Raw genomic sequence first — 25,696 nt, 5'->3', positions numbered from 1 at the left:
GTGTAAAATATGAGAGCCAGTTAAATATTGGGATAGAAAAATATCTTTTAAGGCATTCCGTAAATATTCATTAATTCTAACAGACTGTTAATCTTATGCAACGTATCTCATTTATTCATGAGTGTTGTATTGAAAAATTTAATTTTATCATTTTCTTCTTTTTTTGGGGGGGGGGAAGGAGGGGAGAAGGGCCATATGGCGAACGATTCGAAAACTTAAATACTGTTTGGACAGATTTCGTTCTAAACAAGACAGATTACAATAAAGTATACTCCGGGTATAGCTGTTAAATCAGCCCAGCGCCTGACATGACTACTAAAGAAAATGCATTTATGTTCGAGTCTTAACAGTCCAACTTCGACTAAAGAAATAATCCAAGAAAATCATGCTAAAGTAGTTCAAACATGCTAAAGCACAAGCCATGTACTAAAAATTGAAGTACTTTTTAAATACATTTTGTTCAGTAACATAATCTCAGACATTTAATTAAACCCTAAAATACAAATTTGATGCCCAATGTTGCAACACTGCTCTGGAGCATCTCTCTCCCACCATCTTTCGAGTCAATTGATCTGGTCTAAGCATTTCAGCTTGAAACATCGTTCAATACCTTCCAATTAGCCAATAGCCACCTAATTAACTGGTACTTACTTAGTAGCCAGGAAAAACTGTGGACGCTAGGAAAAGTGTGCAAGAAAATTTTGAACAAAGCACATAAAACTAAATACGAAAGATTTGCAAATCAGTTCAAGTTCATACACATTATTCTATACGAAGCACCTGAAGTTTAAGACATATGCGAAAAAAAACCCTCCGAAATAGATTTACATCCCTCCGAGTCCCCTTCACTCTCACTCTTCACTCAGGGTTCATCACTATGAACTACAGTCATCTCCAATGGTTAGAACTTGCCATATCTTGCCTCAAAATGCATTCTTTTTGCTTTATATCACTTTTTATCTTTGCTTAATCTTCTTAATACTTTTCAATTTGTATTTTTGTTAGCACTTATATTTATTGTATTTGTGTTTCATAAAGCGAATTTGGCTCGGTCAAACCTTGTGATTGTACTTATAAAAATTAGACATGGTTTTATCCTATCTAAACTTCAGGAAACAACAAGCTTTTAAAACTATCAAGCGAAAAAATTAATTTCTGACAAAGAGCATGATTTTGAGTTTTCTCAGACAATGTCTGGGCTAAAAGAGTGTGGTTAGCTGGTAACGTCACCATTATATATGCTAAGCGAGTGCCACTGCTATTTTTTACAACATAAACGCCAATTTTAAATTAACTGTATGGTATCATTTGGTATCAAAAAAAAAAACAAAACAATCTAACCTTTTGAAGTAGACTTCACAAGAGACAAATAGACACTCATGACACAACCCTTGTTTTGCACTGCTAATTGATTTTTTTCTCATTTTTTTGTGTTTTCTCTTCTTTGTTTTATGCGTCATGTATAGCGAGTGTGGTCTCAGACAAGAAATCTTTTCACTACAAGTTTGACATTCAAAGGACATTGTATTACCATTAAGGGATAGTCCCCTCTAGGTAACAGTGTTCTCCATTTTATGGAGACTTTCAGGTTTTAAATTGGAAGTAAGGTTGGTCATTTTGTTAGGTCTAACTTAAGCTTGGTTTCATATACACATGTTTACTCTTGACCTCCAATTGACACAAATAACTTACCTCTTTGCCAATTGTTCAATATTGTATCCTGGACTTGGATCATTGGGCAGTTTCAGAATTCTAGCAAAACGGTCCAAACAGTTACCAACAGCAATGTCAATGGTTTCGCCAAATATTCTATATCTTCTTTCCAAGTAAGCAATAACTTGAGTGTTCCCACCACTGACATATAAAACTGTGGGGTTCTTAGCCCCAGTAATTAGTCGAGCCATTTCAATGTCTAAATAAAAGCAAATAAGAATAAAAGAATAGGAAGTCTGAACAAATAAGGATCAATTTATAATGACGATTTGATGACGTGAAGTTTAAGTCCGCTCCAAGACTGGGTCTAAAGTCTATTATAGATGGCGTGTTCTTAGACTACGATTTAGGTGAAACTGTACTTGTTTCTTGATCACAGAAGATCAATGTAGAGCAATATGACTTTTCAAAAGATGTAGGTCTACTTATTTACCGCGTGACAGCATGTTTCTTCGGGTTTAGACAATAGCAAATTCAAAATGTTATAAAGTTTATAGCGCTAAATTTTAGCTTAATATGACCTTTAGCCTATTAGAAGCAAATTATTACAATTCCTTAAAAATAAGTTTATTTGTAGAGTAGTGAATCTCTGTTGTCAGTGTTGAGTCAACTAACACCACCAGGCTTAAATTGGCCATCTTATGAAATTCAGTGGGCCCTTTTAACCTCCAAAATTTTGGAACATTTCAACAGTTGTCCATTTTTGAACTTTATTTTTTTGAACTTCATTTTGAACAGTGATCCATTTTTGAACTTTCTCTTTCGAGTAATAAAATCGAGTAACCAGTATGATGTAATAATTGCAAAGGCAGCCAAGTGCAAAATTATTTTAACTCTGATATTGTTCGCGAATCTTTCTTTATAGGTAGATTAACTGATGGCATAAAAAATATAAAGATAGCAAACAGTTCTGCTCTTCTAGGCATATAATAGTTTCCTTTGCTCTTAGTAAGTTGCTGGAACCATTAGAGTTAAAGGACGTAAATAGGGTTAGTTCTACCCCTGGGCATCATTTTGGTTTTAAGGAAGATCGTAGCCAAGAGCACGTGCATTATTTACTTGCTAATGTTCTGATTTATATAAAGAAGAGCAGTGAGCTCATCGTTCTTGCAAACTATCCACAGTCCAGGAGCTACTAGCTCCCTTGCTCTGTTCGAGTGACTGCATAGAACTAGGATATCAGAAAGTTCAGTTACCATCTTGCATTAAATACCTTGGTTTTCCAATGGCAGATAGCGTGAAATCGACATTGGCAAGATGTTTCTTGTGCTTTCGACTCTGGCCTATATTCTCATTTATTGTATAGTACGCACCACCGTTGTCTTGATCGCTCACTTTATCAAGTGTTTAAAAATATGTGTGCTAGCTTCTGTGTTGCCTTGAAAGTTCCTACCAATGATGATTATGATACCTGTATGGCTAAGATTAGAGTTTTAAAAAGAATGCGCCACGGTAGGGTAACTTCGCCCCCCTTGTACAATAACAGTGTAACTGGACTCCAAACAAAGATTAAAATTAGTTTTATTCCATACTCAATTATGCAAGAAATATTTTAAATTTAAGCAAAATTGTGTCGTCTATTGAGGAGAATTTTTATATTCTTAGTAAGGAATGTGTCAAAATCGGTCTAGAGCTTATAGCGTCAAAGAGCAAGGTTCTTACTTTTAGTAAACCTAAAGGTAATGCTGACTGCAAAAAAATAGGATATCAAAATGTTCAGTTATCATCATTCGTCAAATACCTTGGCTTTCCAATAGGAGGTAATGTGAAATCACCATGGGCACTCCTCTTCACACGTCTAAGCGAGAAACTTGGAAATGCGTTTGCATACTAGTCCGCTGTAAAGCCTCCTATATCAGGAGTATTTTCACCTGTGCTTGCAAAACTTTTGCCATGTTCCCTATAAAAAGTTATTCCGTGTATTTTTTTCATTTTGCAGGTTCCTCCTATATATGTCCTATGGGCTAGAAATAGACATCTAGTCTCGGCTCATGGGTTAACTAAGCCACTACTAGCGTCTGAGGAGCTTCAATTTCAAATTTGGGCATGGTGAATCAGTCGAAAAGTCTCCATCCTGCTATGTGACAGTAGATTGTTTGTTATTATCTGTATCTTACTTATATTATATTATATATTACATTATTCGAAATAGTAAGTGTTTCTATTTGTGTGTATTTCTATTCCTTTCTTTCTTGTTTACTTTTTTTGTTTTTACTCCATTTCTGAGCCCTTGAGTGTTCTTTTGAGTAATAAAGATATCGATTGATTGATACATCAAATATTATCAGTGTCTTAATTATAAATGGCGTAATTAAAAGTTAATGTCGAAATTAATAATCATTATTATTTATTGTGCTTAGGTGACGGAGAACAAGTCCAATATTTTTTTTAGGAATTAATTTTATTAAAGCTGAATATCATTTAATGTTGAAACTGTAATTTTAACAAAATAGTAAAAAGATATAACAAAAAAACAAAACCAAAAAAAAAACATACACACAATAACACCATCAAGAACTTTAAACGTCAAAATAACTCCCTGCAAGGCTATATGGGCGAATCGTGGGGAGAAAGAAAAGAAAAGCAAAACAATAGACAATAACACGAGAAAAAAACTAATAAATAACCATCCATGACTACCCTCCGAAAACCCAACAACTACAAATTGCTTTACACAATTGTCAAAACGAACCCAAAATATTGATTTTATATGTTTTACCATGTCAATGTTAACTTCCACGCAGTGAATACCCAGTATTTCTTTTTCTGTATAATTTCCTGATTTTTTGATTTTTTCCCTCAATTCATTTACCCTTTTTCGTGTTGTAAACTAATTCTTATGTTCATTACAAGCAAAAATTGCGACTCCAGCTCTTCGTTGGGGTGTACTATATTGCTGTAGTATTATACTGTGTGTATGAATTGAGTAAATAATTTGTTTATTCGTCCGTTCGATCAGAAATTAAAGGCTCTGGTGAGTTTAACATACCCAAAGTGATTGCAGGGTGACCTGAGATACTTTCAACATTCCTTGTGCCTCCGACGAATCTATAGCCCCAGCTGATATCGGATCAAGATTTATAGATACCTAGTACTGCTACTATTGCCAACATCTCACTGCTGCACAAAGCCATCTAAAGCCGACAACCCTAAACACGCTCCTCATCCTTCCCAATCTCTTCAAAGCCTCCATCTTTACACCCTCCCAGGAGGTACTCATTTACCTTAAATATTTCCTTACGACATCCTCTACCCTATTCAGGGACGACATTCTTCTCATTTCGTCCCAGACGGTTGGGCCGACAAGGAGATTCTTCAGCAATCTGTCATCCTTTATCCGCAGAACGTATCCTAGCCATCTCAATCTTTCTTTCAATAGCGCTAGAAAGCGGGATTAAACCATATTTCCGCACAGCTTACAGTTCGACATACTGTCAGTTAGTAGGGTACCCAAAATAATCCATAGGCAATTTCTCTGATAACCTCTATAAAATTCTCCTCCGTTCTTCAGAGCGCGCACGCTTCAGAGCCAAACTTTAATCTTTATCATAACTGTAGCTTTTAATATTCTCATCTTGGTTCACAGAATTATCTTCATATTTATCCAATTTTTTTTTTTAACTATGAAAAAACACCCATGGAATTAGCTATTCTGCTTTTAAAATTTCCGCTGCAGCCACCGTCTTTATTAATAATACTACCTAGATATACGAAACTGTCGACTTGATTGATCTTCTCGTTACTCATCATCACCTTTTCACCTTCACTTATTCCTACTCTTAGCGCCTTAATCTTCTTAACATTAATTTTGAAATCTATGCTTTCATCCTGAACTTAGTTTTACTAAAAGGGCTGAAAGGTACAAGATTTACCTCCAGGTTGATATGCGGACCCAAGGGCGAGGGCCCAACATTGGACAAATAGCCAAAACAAGACCAAAGTCTCAAAAGATCCATTTTAAGTGATATTTGGATATATCACACCTAGGTGAAATCATATTCATAAAACGATTTTCAACCTGCATGAATGGAACACTCAAGATGAGATCCTTCATCCCTACTGCTTCCAGTTGCCCAGCCAAAAAATTTACAAATAAACGTATGCTGTTCCCCCATTGACTCAAGATCATTCGTGGATCACTTAGGGAACCTATTACTAATACAACTACTACTATTATCGTGGATCACTTAGGGAAACTATTACTACTAAAACTACTACTACTGATAAAAACAACCCATTACAACAGCAAGCCTCCTGTTGCAATCATAGCTTGAACACTCCTCCTCCACCCAATCCGTTCAGATATTCACTCTTCACCCCTCTTTTGGTAGCTCAACTTCATTTCAATCCTTCCATAAATGACTTCTTCTCACACCATTCAAGGAAGACATGCTTTTCCATTCGGCACCAAATAGATGACCAAAAGAAACAATCTTTGGCAATCTACCATCCTTTATGAGTAAAGGATGGCCTAACCATTTTTAACTTTCCTTCATTATAGACCCAAAAAGGAGGGTAGAGCCACAACTTCCTGCAATATATTGTTTGATACACGATCATGCAAACGATTAGTTAAAACTATCATTATATAGTTCTTCTGGAAAGCATCTAACACATCTTCGCCAACTTTTCGAAGTACCCCGCTTCAGAATCACGCTTGACTACTTTTATTATAGTAGCTTACAACATTCAAGTCTCAGTTCGAAGACTTGTTTAGTCATTCTTTCATCTATAAAACTAACAAACATAACTTGGAAACAGTACAGAAATTTTCTAAGGACAGTTGAATTCGATTCAGTGAATATTTCGGCCATATGTCCAAGGGCCATACTCACCACAAGTTACACTAAAATTCGAATTTTAAAAATAAATATGATTTAAAGAAAACTTTTTAAAACAGCTCTAACATCCTTACTTCAGCGAAGTTCAACCCAGACTGATAAATAAAATGATATGAGATGATGAATTCATTCAAACGAAATAAAATAAAATAATTAGACATAAGCTTTCAAAGCTAATCTTGCTTTTTTGGTAGCTAGCCTTAAAGGCCTTTTTGTAACAGGTTCAACACTATTTTCAATTGGTTTAGTAAAATATTTCGTTAGATCATTTTTAATTAAACTTGAGTATATGAAATTTAGTGAATATTCCCCTAAGTCCCTATTTAGATAAATATTATTATTTGTTTTGAGTGTAATTTCGATTGATTCCTAAACCACCTGGTTTATCCCCAAATATTTACTAATGAGAGCAGATTTTTCAAAAGTATAGTGGGGCTGGGATTATTAAATATATGGCTAGCCAAAGTAGAATCAAAGGTGTTATTAGAACTATTAGAAATTCATGCTTTGTCTGTGTCTTCTTTATGCTGGTGTAGGCGTTTTTCTAGATTACGATGAGTTCTGCCAACATAGTAATTACCACAGTCGCATGGTATTTGATAAATCCCTCTTTGTAGAGTAGCGAGTAGCTGGGGTTTTATCTTTACCGGAGTTTAAGAAATCTTGATTTTAAAATTATTAGTGAAAACTACATACAGATTATTACTTTGGCAAACATTTTTTAATTTTGTTTTGATTTTTAGGATGTACGGAAGATATATTATATTTGAGGGCTATTAGGAACCTAACATTGAGAAATTTCTTTGATTTTAAGGGAATGTCTTTTTAGTCTACGGTTAATTGTATTATTGACGAATGGAATGGGTATACGTTACCAAAAAGAATATCTCTGACAAAATTTATTTCTGTTTTTAGGACACGATCAATGAGAGAAGTTACAACTGCTGTTTTAACTTGTGGGGGGGATTTGAATTAAAATGAAGATACCTATTATTTTGCGTTGGTTTTCTACAGATAGTAAAATCCAGTTTCTAAGTATTACAAATAATTAACGCATCTAAAAACTGTGGTTTATTTTCAATTTCAATTTCTAGGGTAAACTGCAAATTTCTATCATAAGTATTATGATGATGTAAGAAACCCCGAAGTTGAAGTTCCCCATAATTCCATAGCAAACTTACATCATTCATGCAGCGACCCCATCAGACATATTTTAAAAAATAAGAATTTAATGCCCAAGTTTCAAGGTTCTCAATATAAATATTTGCCAGTATCCCGGATGAAGGTGCTCCCATTGGTAGCCCGTTAATATGCTGATAAAAGGAATCACGAAACTGAAAATACACTGAAAACTTATTACGAATTTTTACAAGAGTCATTAAAACTTCACAAACAATTCCTGTCGCTGAATCTTCGATTAAGTGATAATTTTCGTCTATTTTGTTTTTTAATAGTTTCTTAGAAATAGTCACATCTATATTCGTACACATGGAAACAATGTCAAAACTACTAAGCATTGTGTTTTCTGAAATACTTGTGTTATTAAGATTTTTAACTAAATCTACCAAATTAACAATATAGGAAGTTTGAGAATACAGTAAAGGTTTGAAGCATGTGCAAAGCCGTTTTCCAATATTTAAAGCGGGGTTTTAGTAACTGCTACAACAGGTCTTCAGGGAATGCCTTGTTTACGTATTTTTTGTAAACCGCAGAATTTTGGACAGAAACTACCACGGGGAAAAAATTTACTATATCATCATGAGGTGATTTTACCATTCTGTTTTAGCTACTTGAATTCATTTATAATATTATTAGCAAACTGATCAGTAGGATCCTGAGTTTTGTTATATATGTAGTTGTGTCATTTAAATGTGAATAGATTTTGTTGTCATAGTCTGTCGTATCCATGGCAACAAGTAAATTACTTTTGTCCGCTTTGGTTATTATAATAGACGGGTCTTTGTGGAGATTAGATAATATTTTTATATCGTGCAAATTGTTTGATGAGAAAGTGGGTGGAGACTTAGCCTTTTTTGGCTGTTATAAAGGGTATTGGTGAAACCTAACTTTATCAGCGCTAGGAACAGATGGGTAGTATTTATGCAAAGAGGACTCTAGAGAGGAAACTATATCTGCCACGGGAACTTGTTTAGAGACTTCTTAATTATTAATCTAAGAATTAAAAATTGAACAACAGATCCTCTCACGTGCTAAAACTATAACCCTTTCTCTTAAAGGTTCAAAACATTTTAATCTGATCATTGAAAATGATTTAAAGCGAAGCAGAACTATCCAAATCAAACATTTCAAATGTACATGTTACCGTGAATGTCCAACATCCAGTTAATGTCGACACTTACTGGTGATTGTCCGAAATTCCTTTGTCTCTGGTTGGATTCAAATAGCTTTGAGTCAGCTTTTTCAATCTTATGCAAGCTACGACGGTAAAGTTAAATTTTGGTTAGATAATGTCAGTTTACGTTAGTTTAAATTGTGTTAGTTTAAATTTGGTTATAAATATCAGAAACGGGTTAAAAACCTAAGCTAACCTAACCCAAACTAACCAAACCTAACTTAATACAACATCAAACCTTGCATTAAATTGAAAAATTATACTGGCAATGCTGACTAAATCCAAGGAAAAAAAGGTATTTCGGAACATTCACTGGTGAATGTCGACATTCACTGATGAATGTCGACATTCACAGATTTCGAATATTCACGGTAACATACATACACTTAGGAAGTTGCGTTAAATTTTTACCAGAAATAGAAATTGAGGACTTCTGGCGTCAGTGAATAGAAATATGATGCTAGCATTGAAATTTAGATGTTAGAAAACAAACGTAAGTTGTTATATAATTCAAAAACGACGGCCATGTCATCCAACTGAAAATCAAACTGATACAAAAGATTCCATACTCTATATTGAAGGTATTGAGCAAGTACTTCTTCCAATCCCTTTCTCCCCACTTCACGCAGATAGACATACTTTATCGTTTGTGACTCATTATTGTTCAGCGATTATTTAGGAAACGGCCCTAATAGTTCAATAATAACAATTGAAAATTACAAGGATTGCAGTGTGCCAGCATTAAATCAAAATATACAAAGTACTCAAACTACAAATAGTATTTAATTTAGACTATTTAGTAAAATTATTCTAAGCAGTCAAAAAATTATTCATCGAATCTCCTGGCCTAAGCAGTATTTTTGTTTTCTTAAGAGCATAAATTTTATCTGTGTATAAAGTTTTGTCCATTTGAATTGTTTAGAATATTCTTAAAACTAGGAAATTACTGTTGAAGAAGAAAAACTAAATCGAAAATTTGATCATTCTTACAATTGCTCATGCCACCTGACCACAACCTTTCATGATGTATAAACCTAGTGTCCTCATACGGATTCCAGGTAATACCTGACTTAAAATGACCTGCAAACATGAAAAAGTTTATAGGCCAAATCAACATAACTTTAAAGATGCAATAGAGAAATTACTTACGGCCAATACAGTGATTGACACCAACAATTGGTACTTTCCACAGTTGGGATAATGTTCGAGCCACAATGGCAACTGATACAAGAGGCGCACCCATACCAGGACCTTTCGTATAGGCTATCATGTCAACATCTTCTGGTGAAAGCTTAAAAATGAAACTTAGATGGTCGGTTAGCTTCTCGAAATGTACATCATAGATTCTTTTTATATTTTGTTTTGTTTATATTACGTTTTGTGTCACTTTTATTGTTTGGTTTTCCCATTATTGTTTTATTCACACGGACACGATAAGTTTCTTTTCCGTCCTCCTTCATTTTTCCCCTTGTTAGTGCTGAGGACGAATCGTGAATATTGGTCCAAATTATCAGTAATTTCTTTTCCTACTGGTGACCTTATTCCATTTTCAACAATGGATTTTTCTCTTCTAGTATTACAATATGTAAATAGTTAATAAAACTAATAAATTAAAAAAGTTCGATTTTTTCGTAAAGCACAACATAAAAATCCACTGTCTTTTATGAACAAGACAAGTTTCTGAAAAAAAAAACACACTCAGTTAAACCAAAGATAACAGCTTCACTATACAGAGTGGCTTAATAAATTTCCAGGAAAACATAGCTTTCATTTAAAATAAAAATTATGCCAGAACAATATTTAATATTGATACTACTGGTGATGGAACAACTCATTGTAACAAACACCAGAAGATTTCCTGGAGTCAGAATTGGCATCACATTTGATATATTATTCTACTTCTCAAAACAATTCCACTTTCAAGTCTTAAAAAATAAAAAAACACAATAGTATAGATTTCGATTTATTATACGAATATACTAATTACTTATATAGCTTATCCCACACATACGGGGGACATCATGGTGAATTTTTGGGGAGGGTAAGGTCCTGGAAGAGGTCCCAGCACCACTATTTGTATACCCCACATGAAAACAAGGGAGATACGGAGATAACTGGTGCAGTCCCTTGGAATATTTACTTTAAGCCATATATGCTAGAATAAGTCCAGAACAGTTAATCATCATAAATTTTACAACAGTTTCTACAGGAATCTGGACCTTCTTTTGCATTTTGTGACTTTTAGTTTGAACTGCTTACACAGGCCTGCAAAATTGGAGTTATTTAAAAGGGCAAGATACGTTTTTACCGAGTTTTAAATTACTTGGTGTACTGATTTCAAAAATATCCCTTATTTTTCCAATTACAAGAAAATATTTTCAAAAATTAATATTGATATTTTGATTAAAATCCTATTTAACAACAAATCCTTTATTTTTCACTTATTTTTTGTAGGTTTAAATGGTTTGAAACCACTGTTGCCAAATTGCAAGAGCCCCTTCAGGTCGAGAAAAAAAACAACTCTACTTGAGTTTAAATGTTTTTCATCAAATTATGGAGCGATTGTTAGAAGAAAGTAACCAATATACTACTAAAATTTGTTTTTACTAAGGCAACTTACATAAAATAAATTGACCAAGAGCAAGAGATATAATGTAAATGGAACTGAAAGTGTGAAAGAAGTTTTAAACAGCGTAAAAACAAAACAAAAAGGAGCTCCTATATAAGCAGACAGTTCTCTTATAATCAGTCTTAGGTCTATCACCTGTAAGTATTCAACAATAATAAGTGGGGTTGTTCTTATCCCATTTTTCTTATATCTATTCCCTGCATCTTTGATGCCTTAATGGAGCCTTTCACCCTCTTCTCCTCACATTGATCCCACATTTTTGGGGGAAAACAGCAAATCTGAGCAATGGAAATATATTTTAAGACTTAATGAGGAACCAAACACTTGAGCGTGTCCATTATATGCATAACGATTGGTTATAGTCAGTATCATGATAATTACCCTAAAATTTATTGACAGCATCTTTAAAGGCCACCCATGTGGCCTTTAAAGTTTCCTTTGTTGCCATGCTAGTATACAATTTTATACCCCTTTAGCTTCCGGGTAACTGGACCAAAAACAATTCTCTCTTCCAACTTGGCTTCAGATAAATCTGGAAATTGTTCCTGCTAGAATATGAAAAAAACCGCCATCTTTTGGAATAGCCTCGAAAATTGTTTCATTATACCTAATTGCATCTGCAAATTGAGTAGCAATACCTTTCATAGGATCAGCTAAGCTGTTCCTAATGACATTCTGGGTACCTGGTTACAAATGTGGTCTATTTTGTCATTCTTCTTTTCTTGAAGCTGCCTTATTTCAGCCGTCCCAATCATGGATGAAACTTGGTAACTTTGTACATCCTCCTGTAATACCAAAAATCTTGTAGATAACGTTCAAACCACTGCGAGTGGTTCAATCATGGTCAACATAGCTAACTATTTTTAGGCTGAGCACCAGGTATTTATATCGTTCTTTTAAGTGCATTGGGTGTCCAACAGCTACAGATGCACAGTGGCTTTTATGATAAAGAAAGAAAGCCTTAATGCTCCTTTTCGATGAATCTAAAAACAGTCTTGATTTATCTTTGACATAGTTTGGACCAAGTGTGTCCATCAATCCAGTAATACAAGGACAAAAGACCAGGTTCTCCTCTTCATCAAAGTACTTTTTTTTAAAATTAGCTTGTTCACAATTCTTCTGTTGATAAAATCCTTTGGTCAATCTGTGTTTTTCTTTCAATCTAGAGATCAACAATTCCACTGTCTCTTTCAAAAGGCCCATATCTCTAGTCAGATAATTAAGCTCAAACTAAGAGAGCTAAGCCGAGTAGCCTCCATAGGCCTTGAACCTCCGGATTTTCTGATTCTCAAGAATCTAAGGAGATGACTGGCAATTTAGTAGCAGGCAAAGGGACTAACTCATCAGGTCCATGAAGAATGGATGTAGCCTATAGCCGAAGGGATGTTGTCAGGATAAGTGATTAGCTTTTTATTTGTACTGTTGCACTTAAAGACATGGCAGGAACAAAAGGAACAGCCATCACAGTGATTTTTCAGTTTCCTCCATATCACAGGAATTCTGAATTGTAAAGAAGTCTTCTTTCTTTAGAACCATTTTATCAACTGAGACTAAAAGATTGATAGATAGTTATTTCAGCGCGCCGAGATTTCAGGGGATACAAAGTTTGTGTTTTCACCTTCTTTTATTGTTGGTTTCATTACATCATTTACTTATTTTAAAATTTGAGCTCGTAGAACCAAGGCCCATTGTCAAAGCATTTTACCAAATCACAAAAAAGTTCCAGATTAGAGGGGGGTGGTCCCCCTCCCTCATGCTTGACATCCCTGTTGCCGATTAACATGCTTATCAGGTATTCCTGTAGGTCTGAAAACGAAAACAAGAGTTTGCGCAGCTGTGCTAGTTGCAACAAGAAGGACAGGAGGACAACGGGGATGTGTCATAAGAGCAATATTTTATAGGTTCTCTCATAGCATAATGATGGTCAGATAGAGAAGAGAGAAATTTAACCACCCTCCCTCCCCTTCAAAAAATATATGAATCAAAGTAAAATACAACTTTTCGGAAAATGTAGCATAATAAAAAAAACGAGATGATTTTTGAAGTTAATATTAAAAAGCATACACAGGTCAGTAATCACTTTCAATGTATTTTTTTCGTCACAGTTTTGTGTTTATAGTCTAAACATCAGATACTAATTTATTAGTTTAATTGTCTGACAGAAATATTATAGCACAAACTTTTCTAATTAACTAGATTTTGTCACGGCACTTTCCTCCACTAACCTTGTATGCATTTTTGGTCAGAGGCAGTGTACAACCCAAAAATTTTTTTTTTTTAAAGGAATTAATAGCGTAGGAATATACATCAATGAAATTAATTTTTAAAATAGATTCTAGATGTCGTACTACGTCAGGAATTTATATTTGAGGCATGCACAAATTTTCAAGCAGAAAAATTATAACCGTCTGGGGCTAAGCGGAAAGCAGGTCGTCCTCGTTTGGGGTGGGAGGATGTCATAAACAAAGATGGAAATGGGAACTTCCTGGGAGGATGTAAAGAGGGAGGCCTTGAATAGATTGTGTTGGAGGAGGAGCGTGCGTAGCTGTGTTGGCCTTAGGCGACTTGGTGCTGCGTTGAGTTATTAGTAGCAGTAGTAGTAGGTCCCATAGGCAAGGTCTGAGAGCTCTCAGGAGAGGAGATACAGTTATTCACTAGTTTTGTGGGGTTCTATTTATGTTTTGTATACTCAAGGCAGATTTAATTTTGGTGCAATACTATATTTCTCTAGTTGATTCCTGACATGAATTCCCACAGGCACACACAGTCTTGATTTTGTACAAAGAGAATAATCATTTCAGTGGTTACCGCATGCTTCTTCAAAAAATATGTACCCAATAACCAGTTCCAAGTACTTTAGTATGAATTTTGGATAATTCCTAGATGAGAAGGGGGAGGGATCCTGAGAGAATCAGTCTCCACTACATATAACTATAAAAGTCATGTTCTCAGGAATCAGTTATGCTTAACTGATTATATTTAGTCAGATTTACTACCTTTGCTTCTTCCAAGGCAGTTTGGACAAGATCAACAACATGAGACTGGTGATGCCGGGCTGTTTGGCTTGGTTGGAAACCTAAAAAAGAAACAGTAATGCGGAATAAAAAGAATTCTGTTGACATTGTTGTGCAATTAAAAACCTATTTACAGGGAAAGAACCAAAAAGATAACAAAGGAACTCTTGAGGGCTTTCCCTTCCTTACCAAATAACATAAAAAGGTATCTTACAATTAGCATAATACCAGTCAAATAAGTGCAGCTTAACCAATGTCTTACTGGTGAGACCACTGAATGAAACCAATTTAGCTGATGGGGAATGGGACGTACTGTGGACCAAGTTGAAGATGCATAAATGTAGCAAGTAAATAAGAAACTGAGCTGATTGGCATGAAAAAAAAAAATTTAATGTATTTTAGGGGAGAGAATATAAATCACTCGGGCCCGCATTCTGAAATTGACCAATTCTTCAAAAAATATACTCCAGTAGCCTACAAAAGGCTGGTATGTTGGAAAGGTGGGTAAAAGACACAAATATTACTTTTCAAGCAGAAGAAACAACTATTCAAAAGGACTCTGCTGTTCCTACCCCCGTCATTCCAGATCCTATAGTTAATGTTCAGCCAGTTTTTCCTATAGTGTATTATATTTTCTTATGTCTCTCAAGTCTCCTGGATGAAGGCCCTAGCTAAACTACTACCCAACCTATATCTAATACGCTGTAAAAAAAAAAGAATTTTTTTTTATTTCTATCTAATCCAATTATTCAAATTATTTCAATTGATCTTAATAGTAAAATGTTATTGGGAAAACTAATTTATAGAAATTTCGAAGAAAAGTTGTAAATCCATCAAAAATAGCATCCAATCAAAATAAAAATGCTTCAATGGAGTCACAATGATTGAAAACCCAAAGCAAGAGATTTACAGCCCCCCTCCGCTCCTCTTTGAAAAATAAGGAAAATCACTTTTTGCCAAGTAAACCCATTTTTCTTCTGTTTTTTTTTTTCTTTTTTGCTAGCTGGGCGCTAGAACATCATTAAGAACTGTTTTAAGGACTCATTTGAAAGGTAATTAAATCTACTCGTTATATAAGGCTCTCCACCCCACTTTGAACAACAAGGAAAATCCTTTTTGCATGGGAAACCCTCATGTGTCCCCTCTTTTTCTTCTGCTTTGTTCTCCTCTTTATTGCTAACTGGGCACTGGAACATCATAGAGAACAAGGTAAGAACTCATTTGAATAGTAATGTTTATATCTACAGGTTAGATATAACAAAGACACTAACAGCATGACCAAACTCCTCTATGAGCAAACGATTCGAGAGTAAGAACGACTCTTCCCTGAAAAGCGAGTTACAATTGGGGCACAGAATAAATCAAGGGTTACTCCAGCAATTAAAACAGCAATGGCAGAGCGAGAAATGCTATATGAGACAAAGGCACACTCTGACGAATATAAACAGAACAGAAACATAGTAGTTAGACTACCAAAGCAAGCTAGACGTCGGTGTGGATACCAAATTATTGCTAAGTTGTCAGCCAGTGACCAAAGAGAGTTTCATACAACTGTATGGAAATTAATGGGACAGCATAAGTCTAAATCCATCCTGAGGAACCAGCAAGGAGAAAATATAACCACAGAAACAATTAATGCGCATTTTTCAAATATTTGCCGCCAACGCCCTCACCTCAAGACTTTGTCACAGAATGGTCCAATTGAAACCATCCCTACTATCACAGTTTCCCAGGTCCAAGAAAAACTCGAAAACCTAGACATTATGAAATATTCGTACCTGGTGAAATTCCTATAAGGCTGATAAATGCAACCTCCCTCTTACTGGCTACACCGTTGGCTATGGTGTATAACTAGTACCTACTGGGAATCATTTTCCCAGGCAAGTTCAAAAAGGCATTTATCACACCAATTCCAAAGAAAACATCAACCGCCTCACCATTTGATCTCAGCTAATTTCAAAGACACCAATCATTTCAAAAGTCTGAATATTTTATTTTACAGTGGCTACTAGCAGAAGTAGAACACAAAATCGACCATACACAGTTAGGTTTACGTCGAGGAAACAGCACAGCTCATTATTTGGTCAGATTACTTCATGATCTACTAGAATCTACACCTAGAATCATTTAAATCATTTCTGAAATCATATAAATATTTTGCAGCTGAAATAATCATTTCTGGTTTCTTGAAAGTTTTTGATCTACCTGATCATGAGACTGTAATCAATGAAGCCTGTGCCCTTGAAGTCCGTTTCCTTTCTGGTCGTCAACAGTGCATACGTCTCAAAATGCGGAAACATCCAACTTCCAAGACATCATATGTGGAGCAGTCCAAGGAAGCATGTTAGATCCCATCTTAATCGTTATAGTCATCAACCGACTGATGAGGCAACACAAATAGAGGCGTAAATTCCCAGATGATCTTTCGCTAGGCCTGCTGTCACAAACACCCAATCCGCTCATAACCCATGTTTCAGATCTTCTACATCAAGCTGATCAAGTGAAGCTCCAAATAATCCTTGAGAAAAGCTGTGTAATACACGTCAACTTCCTGAAGAAGAAGAGCATAAACGAATCTGCACTTCTCCAAACAAAGAAATCAGAAAAAATATTTGGTATCACATTAAGTGACAATCTCTTGTTTGGAGATCACATCAGCCAGATCACAGCAAAAGCAGCTGGTTTTCTAAAATCCCTCGCAAATCTAAGAAGGTTTGGAATAACAGAGCAACTCTTTCTTTCGTGCTATAAAACTTGTGTAATGCCTATAATAATGTACAGCTGTCCTATCTGGGACCTGTTAAATACAAAGAAGCACATAAACTAACTGGGAAATATTAAGAAGAGAGCCTGCAAAATAATTCTTGGGCCAAATTACAAAAAATTATGAACAAAGCTTGAGCCAACTCAAGCTCCCAACCCTGGATGAAAAGAGGAATGAAATGCTGATGAAGCTTGGAACTGACATCCTGAAGTCCTCAACACACAGAGATATCCTGCTTCCGTTTACTTCAGAGACCCACGCACACAAAACAAGGTTGGCGAATCTGAAAGAGGAAAAAAACTATTGGAATGCTCGCCTACGCACTCAACACAAGATTTTAAAACTCCTTTGTGCCCTACTATGTCAGGTGTCAACAGTGTCCTGAAGTTGAGGTGATGGCTCATCATTTGTGGTTTTTGGTGTTGTGGTCTCTTTGTGCTTTTGTTTGATGATACCCATGTTATTGCAGCGTGGTAAAGGGAACAAACAAAAATTATTAACATTAAAAAGAGTACCATGATGACCAAAATGATTTTTAATGTCCTTCAGTTTTCTAAAATCTTTATAAATTTCCTGACTCTGTATAGATTTAACAGAGCAATATTTTTAATAACAAAATCGAATTTCCAGAATTTTGACCAAAGCTTGAAACTCCTGAAACATAAAACACGGTGACAACTCCATAAATCAAACCAAAAGACCCCTGAGAGAGTGAGCCAACCGGTTGAAGCCCATGACATGAGTTACATTTGGAATTTTAAATTACTCTTTGTTGTGTGGATAAAGTATATAGGTGATTTAAGTGTCTCTAGTCAGTGAAAATGCACATTTTTTAAAAGCAAATTTATCTGATAAAAGTAAAGAGTTGGATTGAGACTTGAAACAAACAAAAAGTACTGCTACACAGTTGATGCAACATGTATTTTAAAAACGGTCGCAAATAAAAATTCTCGTGGTATTTCTCTATATTTGTAGAATTCTGAAAATTATGTGCTTTACTGAAAACACAAAACCAATGCCATCGTTTGAAAAATAAACAGGTGACTTAAGTGTCCCTAGTTAGTGAAAACGCACATTTTTTTTCTAAAAGCAAGTTTATCTGATGACAGTAAAGAGCGGAATTGAGACTTGAAACAAACAAAAACTACTGCTCCACAGTTCATGCAACATATATTTTAAAACCTGTTCCAAATAAAAATTCTTGTAGTATTTCTCTATATGTGTAGAATTCTGAAAATTTGGTGCTTTACTGAAAACACAAAATCAATGCAACAAAACGAAATTAGGAGCAAAAAATCCTTGAGGGGCCTGCAGAAAATAAAAGGTTAATTTATAAATTTCTGAATAGTCTTTTTACCAGCCATGAAATCAATAAATTTTACTACATATTTTTAATTCTCTAACAAAAAAAAAAAAACTCGAGCCAGCTTAGTTTTCCGTAGAGTTTTAGTTTTTCATAATTCTATGGATATAAGAAAATATTTCGATCCAGTTTGTTTGAAATAGATTCTCAAAAACATGTTGCACAGACTGGAAAGCAGTAATATTGGTTTGTTTTAAGTTTCACCTTACTTTCATAAAAAAAATAGTTTTTTTTTTTATTTTTCCTCAAAGACAATATCATCAGTGTGCCAGAACTCTGGCCTCCTAAAAATCAGACAAAAATTTACTTGAAACAGCAATAACTCGAAATGAATGTTTAAAGACTAATAAACCCACCAAGGGTTTTGCAAGATTTATTGTACAGGATATTTTTCGTGCCATTTTTGGTATTAGTAATACTTATGTTTCAAAGAAATTAAAAAATTGAATGCCTATAGACCAATTTGAACAGAGTGGCTATTTCATAATTTTGACTTGTGTTAAGAGTTTCAACTTAATCCCCTCACCTGTTCCTACGATGTTGCTGATATGCCCTTTTGGGATCCAACATGCACATAATGAGTTTTGGTTTTGTTAAACATTCCCTCAAAGTAGTCACAAGTGGATGTAGTAGCCATTGCCAACAGTTGCAAGTTGTCAAAGTAAGAAGCAGTCGCAGTCACAACCAGACATATTTGCAGCCTCAATAGTAGTAATAGTGGGACTGAAAGTTTCAAGTTATTTGTCTTACCCATTCCCAGTATATTCCAGTTATGTATTTGATAACTTGAATGCAGATAATTACCCTTGATTTCGCTCAACATACCGCTCAAAATATCATGAAATTTAACTTCAGTACCCTTACCCTTTTTGGATCAAGTATTCCCCCTTTCCCAATGAAAAATCCTGCATGTAAAAATTAACAAATTGCATAATTTAAATTCCTTACCCTGGGGGCTTCAAGGGTATGACATCCCCAGAGGTATAGCTATTGGACATTGTGATTACTTTAACTAAAATGGAATTTTAAGATTTCTATGAGTGTTCAGGGTGCAACTAAAAAAACAAAAAAGAAGGGGGGCTGGTGGCCCTCCGTTCCCTTTTCAACATCCCTCTCAACATGCCCCTAAAATTTCAGCTTAATACCCTTAGCTGATCCTTAAATATTGCTATTGTGTCCTTTAGACAAGCCCTATAGCATGTTTGGACTTATCCCTCATCATATTCTAAAAGTTTTACTGTAATATCCTTATCTTTTTGGAGACTCAGAACCAAACGAGACACCTTTTTCCTAAGAACCAACCTTATACATAAGCAATGGACAACTTATTTAACTTAGAAAACTTGCCCCAGAGGTTGTGGGGGCTGTAGAGTCATCTCCAGATGAAATATTACTTGACTTTTCGAATGTTTTGAACAGGATATCTTTTCCAAATTTTGATCAGATATCTTTGGAGGGAGGGCAGATATAAATAAAATGGGAGGGTGACTGGTTGCCCTCTGATTATTTCTTAATATCCTCTTCAACATCCCCTGAAAGTTCAAACTTACTTGGCCATGCTTGAGATATTGTAGATATGTCTTTTTGATAAACTGGATATACATGGTATCTTTTGACTTAGTTTAACATGCCCTTCAATATTCCCCAAAGTTTCTCCTTAATACCCTTAACCTTTGCAAACATGACCAGAATTAAAAACTCATGCTTTTCCCAACAATAAATCCTGCATGTAAAAAAGGAAAAATTGTATAACTTACAATCCTTGCCCAGGGGCTGTGTGAGGCATTGCATCCCCAGAGGCATAGTTAATTGACAATTTAACTGCTTTGAACAAAATCACTTTTTCAAAATGTTGTTCAGTGACGAGGGAGGGGGGGTATCTCAAAAGGGCAAGGGGACAAGTTGCCCTCTGATAGCTCTTCAACATCCCTTGAAATTTTGAATTTAATACCCTTAGCTTATGCTTAGATATTGCTGATAAACCTTTCTGACAACCAGTATACACACAGTGTGTTTTATTGCATTTGGCATCTCCCTCAAACCTGTAGGGGATTATGTCATCCCTGTGGGCATACTTAATTTATCTTCAGACTATTTTGAACAAGAAGGTTATTTCTAAATTTTAATTGAATATTTTTGGAGGGATGGCAAACAAAAAGGGCAAAGTAGGGACTGACAGTCCTCCAACCACTTTTCAACACCCCCCTCAAGAGGCACTGGAAGATTTAACTTAATACCTCAGCTATTCTTAAAATATTGCAGATCCTCCTTTTTGATAAGCAGGATGCACAAAGTGTCTTTTTGTTTAGCATAGCACATGCCTAAACATTCTCCAAAGTTTCACCTTATTACCCTTAGTCTTCTCAGATACACCCGAAATCAAACATTTCCCCTTTTCATAATGATAAATCCTGAATACTAACAATGGGTAAATTGCATAATCTACAATTCTTACCCTAGGGCTGTGAGGGGGACACAACATCCCTGGAGGCATAGCTATTAAACATTTTGACTGCTAGTACTTTGAACAAAATGACAAATTCAAAATTTTGATCAATTAAGCAGAGGGGCAAAAGGAAAGGAGTGGGGGCTTGTTGTCCTCTAGTCTCTCTTCAAAATCCTCTAAATATACCTTGAAGTTTCAACTTAATGCCCAGAGCCTTTCCTTAGATATTACTGATATTACCTTTTCATAATCAGCAAGCACATAGTGTGCTTTGATTCTGTTCAGCATCCCTTTTTAATATTTGCTTAAATAATCACCATGCTGACAATTTCCTTAGTCAGCATGCCATCCCTTTTGTTTTGAGCCATTCTGTGTTACTTTCTCAGGGTTTGGCAGTATGCTTATGCATTGATAGTGGTTCTTTGTTGCATGAAGTTAACCAATAAAACACCATGTCTATCTCAAAACACCAATGTGATGATTTTGTGGTGGGACAGTCTGTTTGGCCTTTACCATCAGAAGAGGGTGTGTGTATCTCCATTCAATGCTCTGTTACTTTGATTCAGGATATGCACATCCCATATTTCAACTTCAGTTATGTCCTGACTCAAGAAACCATCACCTCCTCTGTGATACCAAGTGAAGAACATTGTTGCATGCTCAAATCTTTGATTTTTAGGGTACTCTGTTAAGAGTTTTAAGAACCCAGGAGCACAGTTTCCTACATTGCAGGTGCTGAAAAACAATTTTGTAAAGCACTGATCTTGAAACCTGAGAAAATTTGTTTGACAGACCTGTTATGCAGAAGAATCTGTTCTCACAGATCCTTGCTTCAACTGAAGCCACCAAATTGTCTGTAATCAAAGAAGAGCAAGCAGAGTCATCCTCACTATGGATATTGTCATAGCCATGTTTTAATTTTTCATAACCACTTATGCACTTTGCTTTCACTTGTACAAGTGTCACTATACACTTCCCAAATATGTAGATGAATCTATGTACCATACTGGTTCCTTGCTGACAAATACCATATCACTGAGCAAACTTCACATACTGCAGTCAAGTTGATAATCTTAATGACTTTGAAACCAAGAACAGAATTATTTAGACATACTTGTACAAAACACATGCACTTGTTTTGGTATGTGTGTGAACTACTAGTGTCTGCAATAGAATGAGTCTTAATTAATAAACACTTCTTGTATGTTAACAAAGGACAACTCACAAAAATTACTACCCTTGCCCTGGGGGGTTATCAGCCCTAGGGGCCTTGTTATTTGATCTTAGGGCTATTTTGAACAAAATAGGTATCTCAAAATTTTGATTAGATGCATCTGAAGAAAAAGCCAGGGCAAGGCTGGTTGCTCTTTAATCACTATTGATTCTTATGAATGGCATTAAAACTTTTAATTTTCAATCAACTAAGTCTACTCCAAAGTTTATACTACCACCCTTCAATATGAATTGCCTCCATTTAAAAAAAAAAACTAATGATAATAGCCGGTATTGAACCCTTTTATAGCCCTTTACCGATTTGAGATACAAGCATAAGTATTTGCACTGCATTCTTTGAAAAATTGCACCAAAAATGAGAAGAAACATAAAATTTAAGATATAAGCTTGATTTATAAGCACTCCTTTGAGTAGCCCTGCCTTAGAAAAGGGGATTATGTACTAAGTCACTTTGTCAGCATTCAAGAAACCTGACAGCATTACCAACTTTGCAGCCATGTTTAATCTTAGGTCATGTGCAAAGGTTTGTTGTTTTTTTTCTTTTTTTTGGGGGGGGGGGGGTTCTACTATTTTTTGTGCTTATTTCATATTGCCAAAATAAAGCCAATTAAATATGCAAAATAATAATAATCAGTAAATCTTGATATTTAGCCCAGGACTGTTTATTGCCTCATTGTGGGTAGGGGAGGGGTGATACCAGGATGCAAATATGACAGCAGCAAAAGTTATATTTGGAAGCAAAAAACTGAATAGTCTAATGCATGCAATGGCAGAATTGGGTAGGGGGAAGCACATCCCCAGTTTCCTGACCATTGATATTAAAATCTTTTAATTTGTATTTGAACACTCTTATCAAGGTACCTTTCCTCCCAGAATCTGATATCTAAAACCACTACTGAACGCACAGTCTTATGGTGATGCCAGGGTGGACCTTTCACAACTTTGCCTAACCAGAACCATGACTGCAAACAGTGCTGCAAGGTGACCTTGAGGAGCAAAACTCCTCAAGGACATTATAGCCTAGGCTAGTAAAAGACACAGCATTGCACTGGATTTTTTTTGAATTCTTCTGGGTTGTTTCTTTGAGGGATGAATTTAAAATTACTGAATTAATATTCCACCATGAAATGAATTAATATTTTACCAACTGTCACTCTTGTTTTTCTGGTTTTTATTTTGTTGTAGTTGATTCAGCATACATACTGAGCAGTCCACAATCCTGACCTATGAATAAAATAAGTGTACCACTTGATACCTTTTTTAATGCTCTTTCCTAATGTTAAAATCTACTTTTAGTGCAAATTCAACTTTAAGCACTTTACAGACACTCAAAGATGATAATTTTTCTCTCTTATTTTAGCTACAGTTTAAATATCTTTGTTTGTGTCACTCTTGTTAAAACCAGTTTACCTGTAAACAGAATTGACGGTGACAAAATTGACAATCAAAAATACATAGGAAATCTGTAATATGGGCCATATATTTGGGTAAGGTTAGAAAGGTTGTATTGGGTTAAAATTGAATTAGCACCAATAGCAATTATTATATTCAGAAAGAGCATAAAAAAGGAATTAAAGCATTAGTTTCATCAAAAGCTATCTGAACTAGAAACTATGCTGCAAAGCAGCATAGTTTCCATACTATAGCATTTAGAAATGCTAATTCTAATACCACACACATTTCTTCTTGACCCTCCTCCTCCAGAGGGCAAACTTAAAATGCATAAAGTGGGCAGTGTTTTGAAGCCAAGGGAAAAGTTGTGGTTGTACAATTTATATTCTAAATACTAATTTCAGTTATCACTGGTAATTTCTGTATAGTAGGAAGTTAAAAGATAAGTAAAAAACTTACAAATCCATTAATGTTAATATTCAAGATGGTTCAAATTCATGTTTAGGCAAAGCTTTAGTTTTGTCACAAGCTGTCTAAACTGGAAACTATGCTGCAAAGCAGCATAGTTTCCATAATATAGCACTTAGAAATGCTAATTCTTGAAGCAAATCCATTTTTTAGCTTTCTAAAATCTTGATTCAACAAACTAAAAATGTGTAAAGTGGTCAGTGTTTTGGAGTCAAGGGAAATGTTGGGGTTGTACAATATGAATGGAATTATATTTTAAATACTAATTCAAGTTATCACTGGTAATTTCTGCATAGTAAGACACCAAAAGATAAGTAAAAAACTCAAGCATCCATTAATGTTAATATCCAAGATCATTAACTTTTACTTTTGAGTTTAAACTAGCCAGCTGTTTGAACAAAACAAACATCTGATTTTGCTAACAGATAAAATATAACAGCAAAACATAATAACCCATGAGCCACATGGGCAGTAGGGAAAGGTCTGTATTCTGTTTAACTCCCAATTCAACCAATCAGAATACAGACCTTGCCCTGCTGCCTGCAGGGCTCATGGAATAATAAACTTTACTCTATACTAATGCTATCTATAAGCAAAATCAGATGTTTGTTTTGTTCAAACAGCTGGCAAGTTTAAACTTGAAAGTGAACAATCTTGGATATTAACATTAATGGATACATAAGTTTTTATTTATCTCTTGAATTCCTACTATACAGAAATTACCAGTGGTAACTTGAATTAGTATTTGAAATATAATTTCATTCATATTGTACAACCTCAACATTTCCTAGTCAATGTTGGTATTACCTGAACAATTGTTTTGAGTCATGATACTATTGTTAATAGATGCATTTTGTCTTTTTGAACATCTTTTCTCTCTTGCAAAGCTACTACAAACTCACCATTATGGAGTTATTCTAGCCCAAATATTCTTGTATTTATACATATAGAATTGCAATTATTTCTATTGATTGGATATTTGAAATTGCAAATCTGTCATAGTTTAGAAACAAATTTGGGCTATATATTTGCACATTAGGGGGGTGGGGGTAAAGCATAGCATATATTAAATATGTAAACTAACCATTGCTGGATCTAATATATGCTATGACTTACCCCCCCCCCATGTGCAAATATATAATAAATCCATAACAGTGAGTTTGCAGTAGTTTTGCAAGAGAGAAATGTTCAAAAAGTCAAAATGTATCTATTAGCAATAGTTTCATGAACCAAAACAACTGTTTATGTAATACCAATATTGACCCATTTTCCTTGGCTTCAAAACCCTGCCATCTTTATATATTTTTATTTTGTTGAAGTGGGATTTTAGAAAGCTAGAAAATGGGTGCTCTTCTAGCATTAACTTATTCTAAGTGCTAAAACAATGTAAAACTATGCTGCTTTGCAGGATAGTTTCCATTTTAGACAACTTGTGATGAAACTAAGGCTTTACCAAAAAGGGATCAAGGGGTATGCTCAC

The 25,696-nt window shown here is 35.0% G+C and overlaps 1 protein-coding gene across 7 annotated transcripts in view; it reads right to left on the bottom strand.

Moving 5' to 3' along the window:
* Positions 1-25,696, bottom strand: part of LOC136028154 (probable tRNA N6-adenosine threonylcarbamoyltransferase) — a 38,124-nt gene that overhangs the window by 11,876 nt on the left and 552 nt on the right. For 2 of the 7 annotated variants that reach the window (XM_065705827.1, XM_065705828.1), the window contains exons 2-4: positions 14,533-14,612; positions 10,057-10,198; positions 1,693-1,912 (exon numbers count right to left, since the gene is read on the bottom strand). In XM_065705827.1, the coding sequence (XP_065561899.1) occupies positions 1,693-1,912; positions 10,057-10,198; positions 14,533-14,612 (442 nt within the window). Of the gene's footprint in view, positions 1-1,692; positions 1,913-10,056; positions 10,199-11,917; positions 11,954-14,532; positions 14,613-21,363; positions 21,890-21,917; positions 22,288-25,696 lie in introns of those variants that run through there. The other 5 variants (XM_065705831.1, XM_065705832.1, XM_065705826.1 and 2 more) reach the window with 4 other exon arrangements.

The sequence above is a fragment of the Artemia franciscana genome, chromosome 6, assembly GCF_032884065.1.
Source record: "Artemia franciscana chromosome 6, ASM3288406v1, whole genome shotgun sequence".
Classification (NCBI taxonomy): Eukaryota; Metazoa; Arthropoda; class Branchiopoda; order Anostraca; family Artemiidae; genus Artemia; species Artemia franciscana.
Note: the sequence above shows the minus strand (reverse complement) of the source record. Positions and strands in the feature narration are given on the sequence as shown.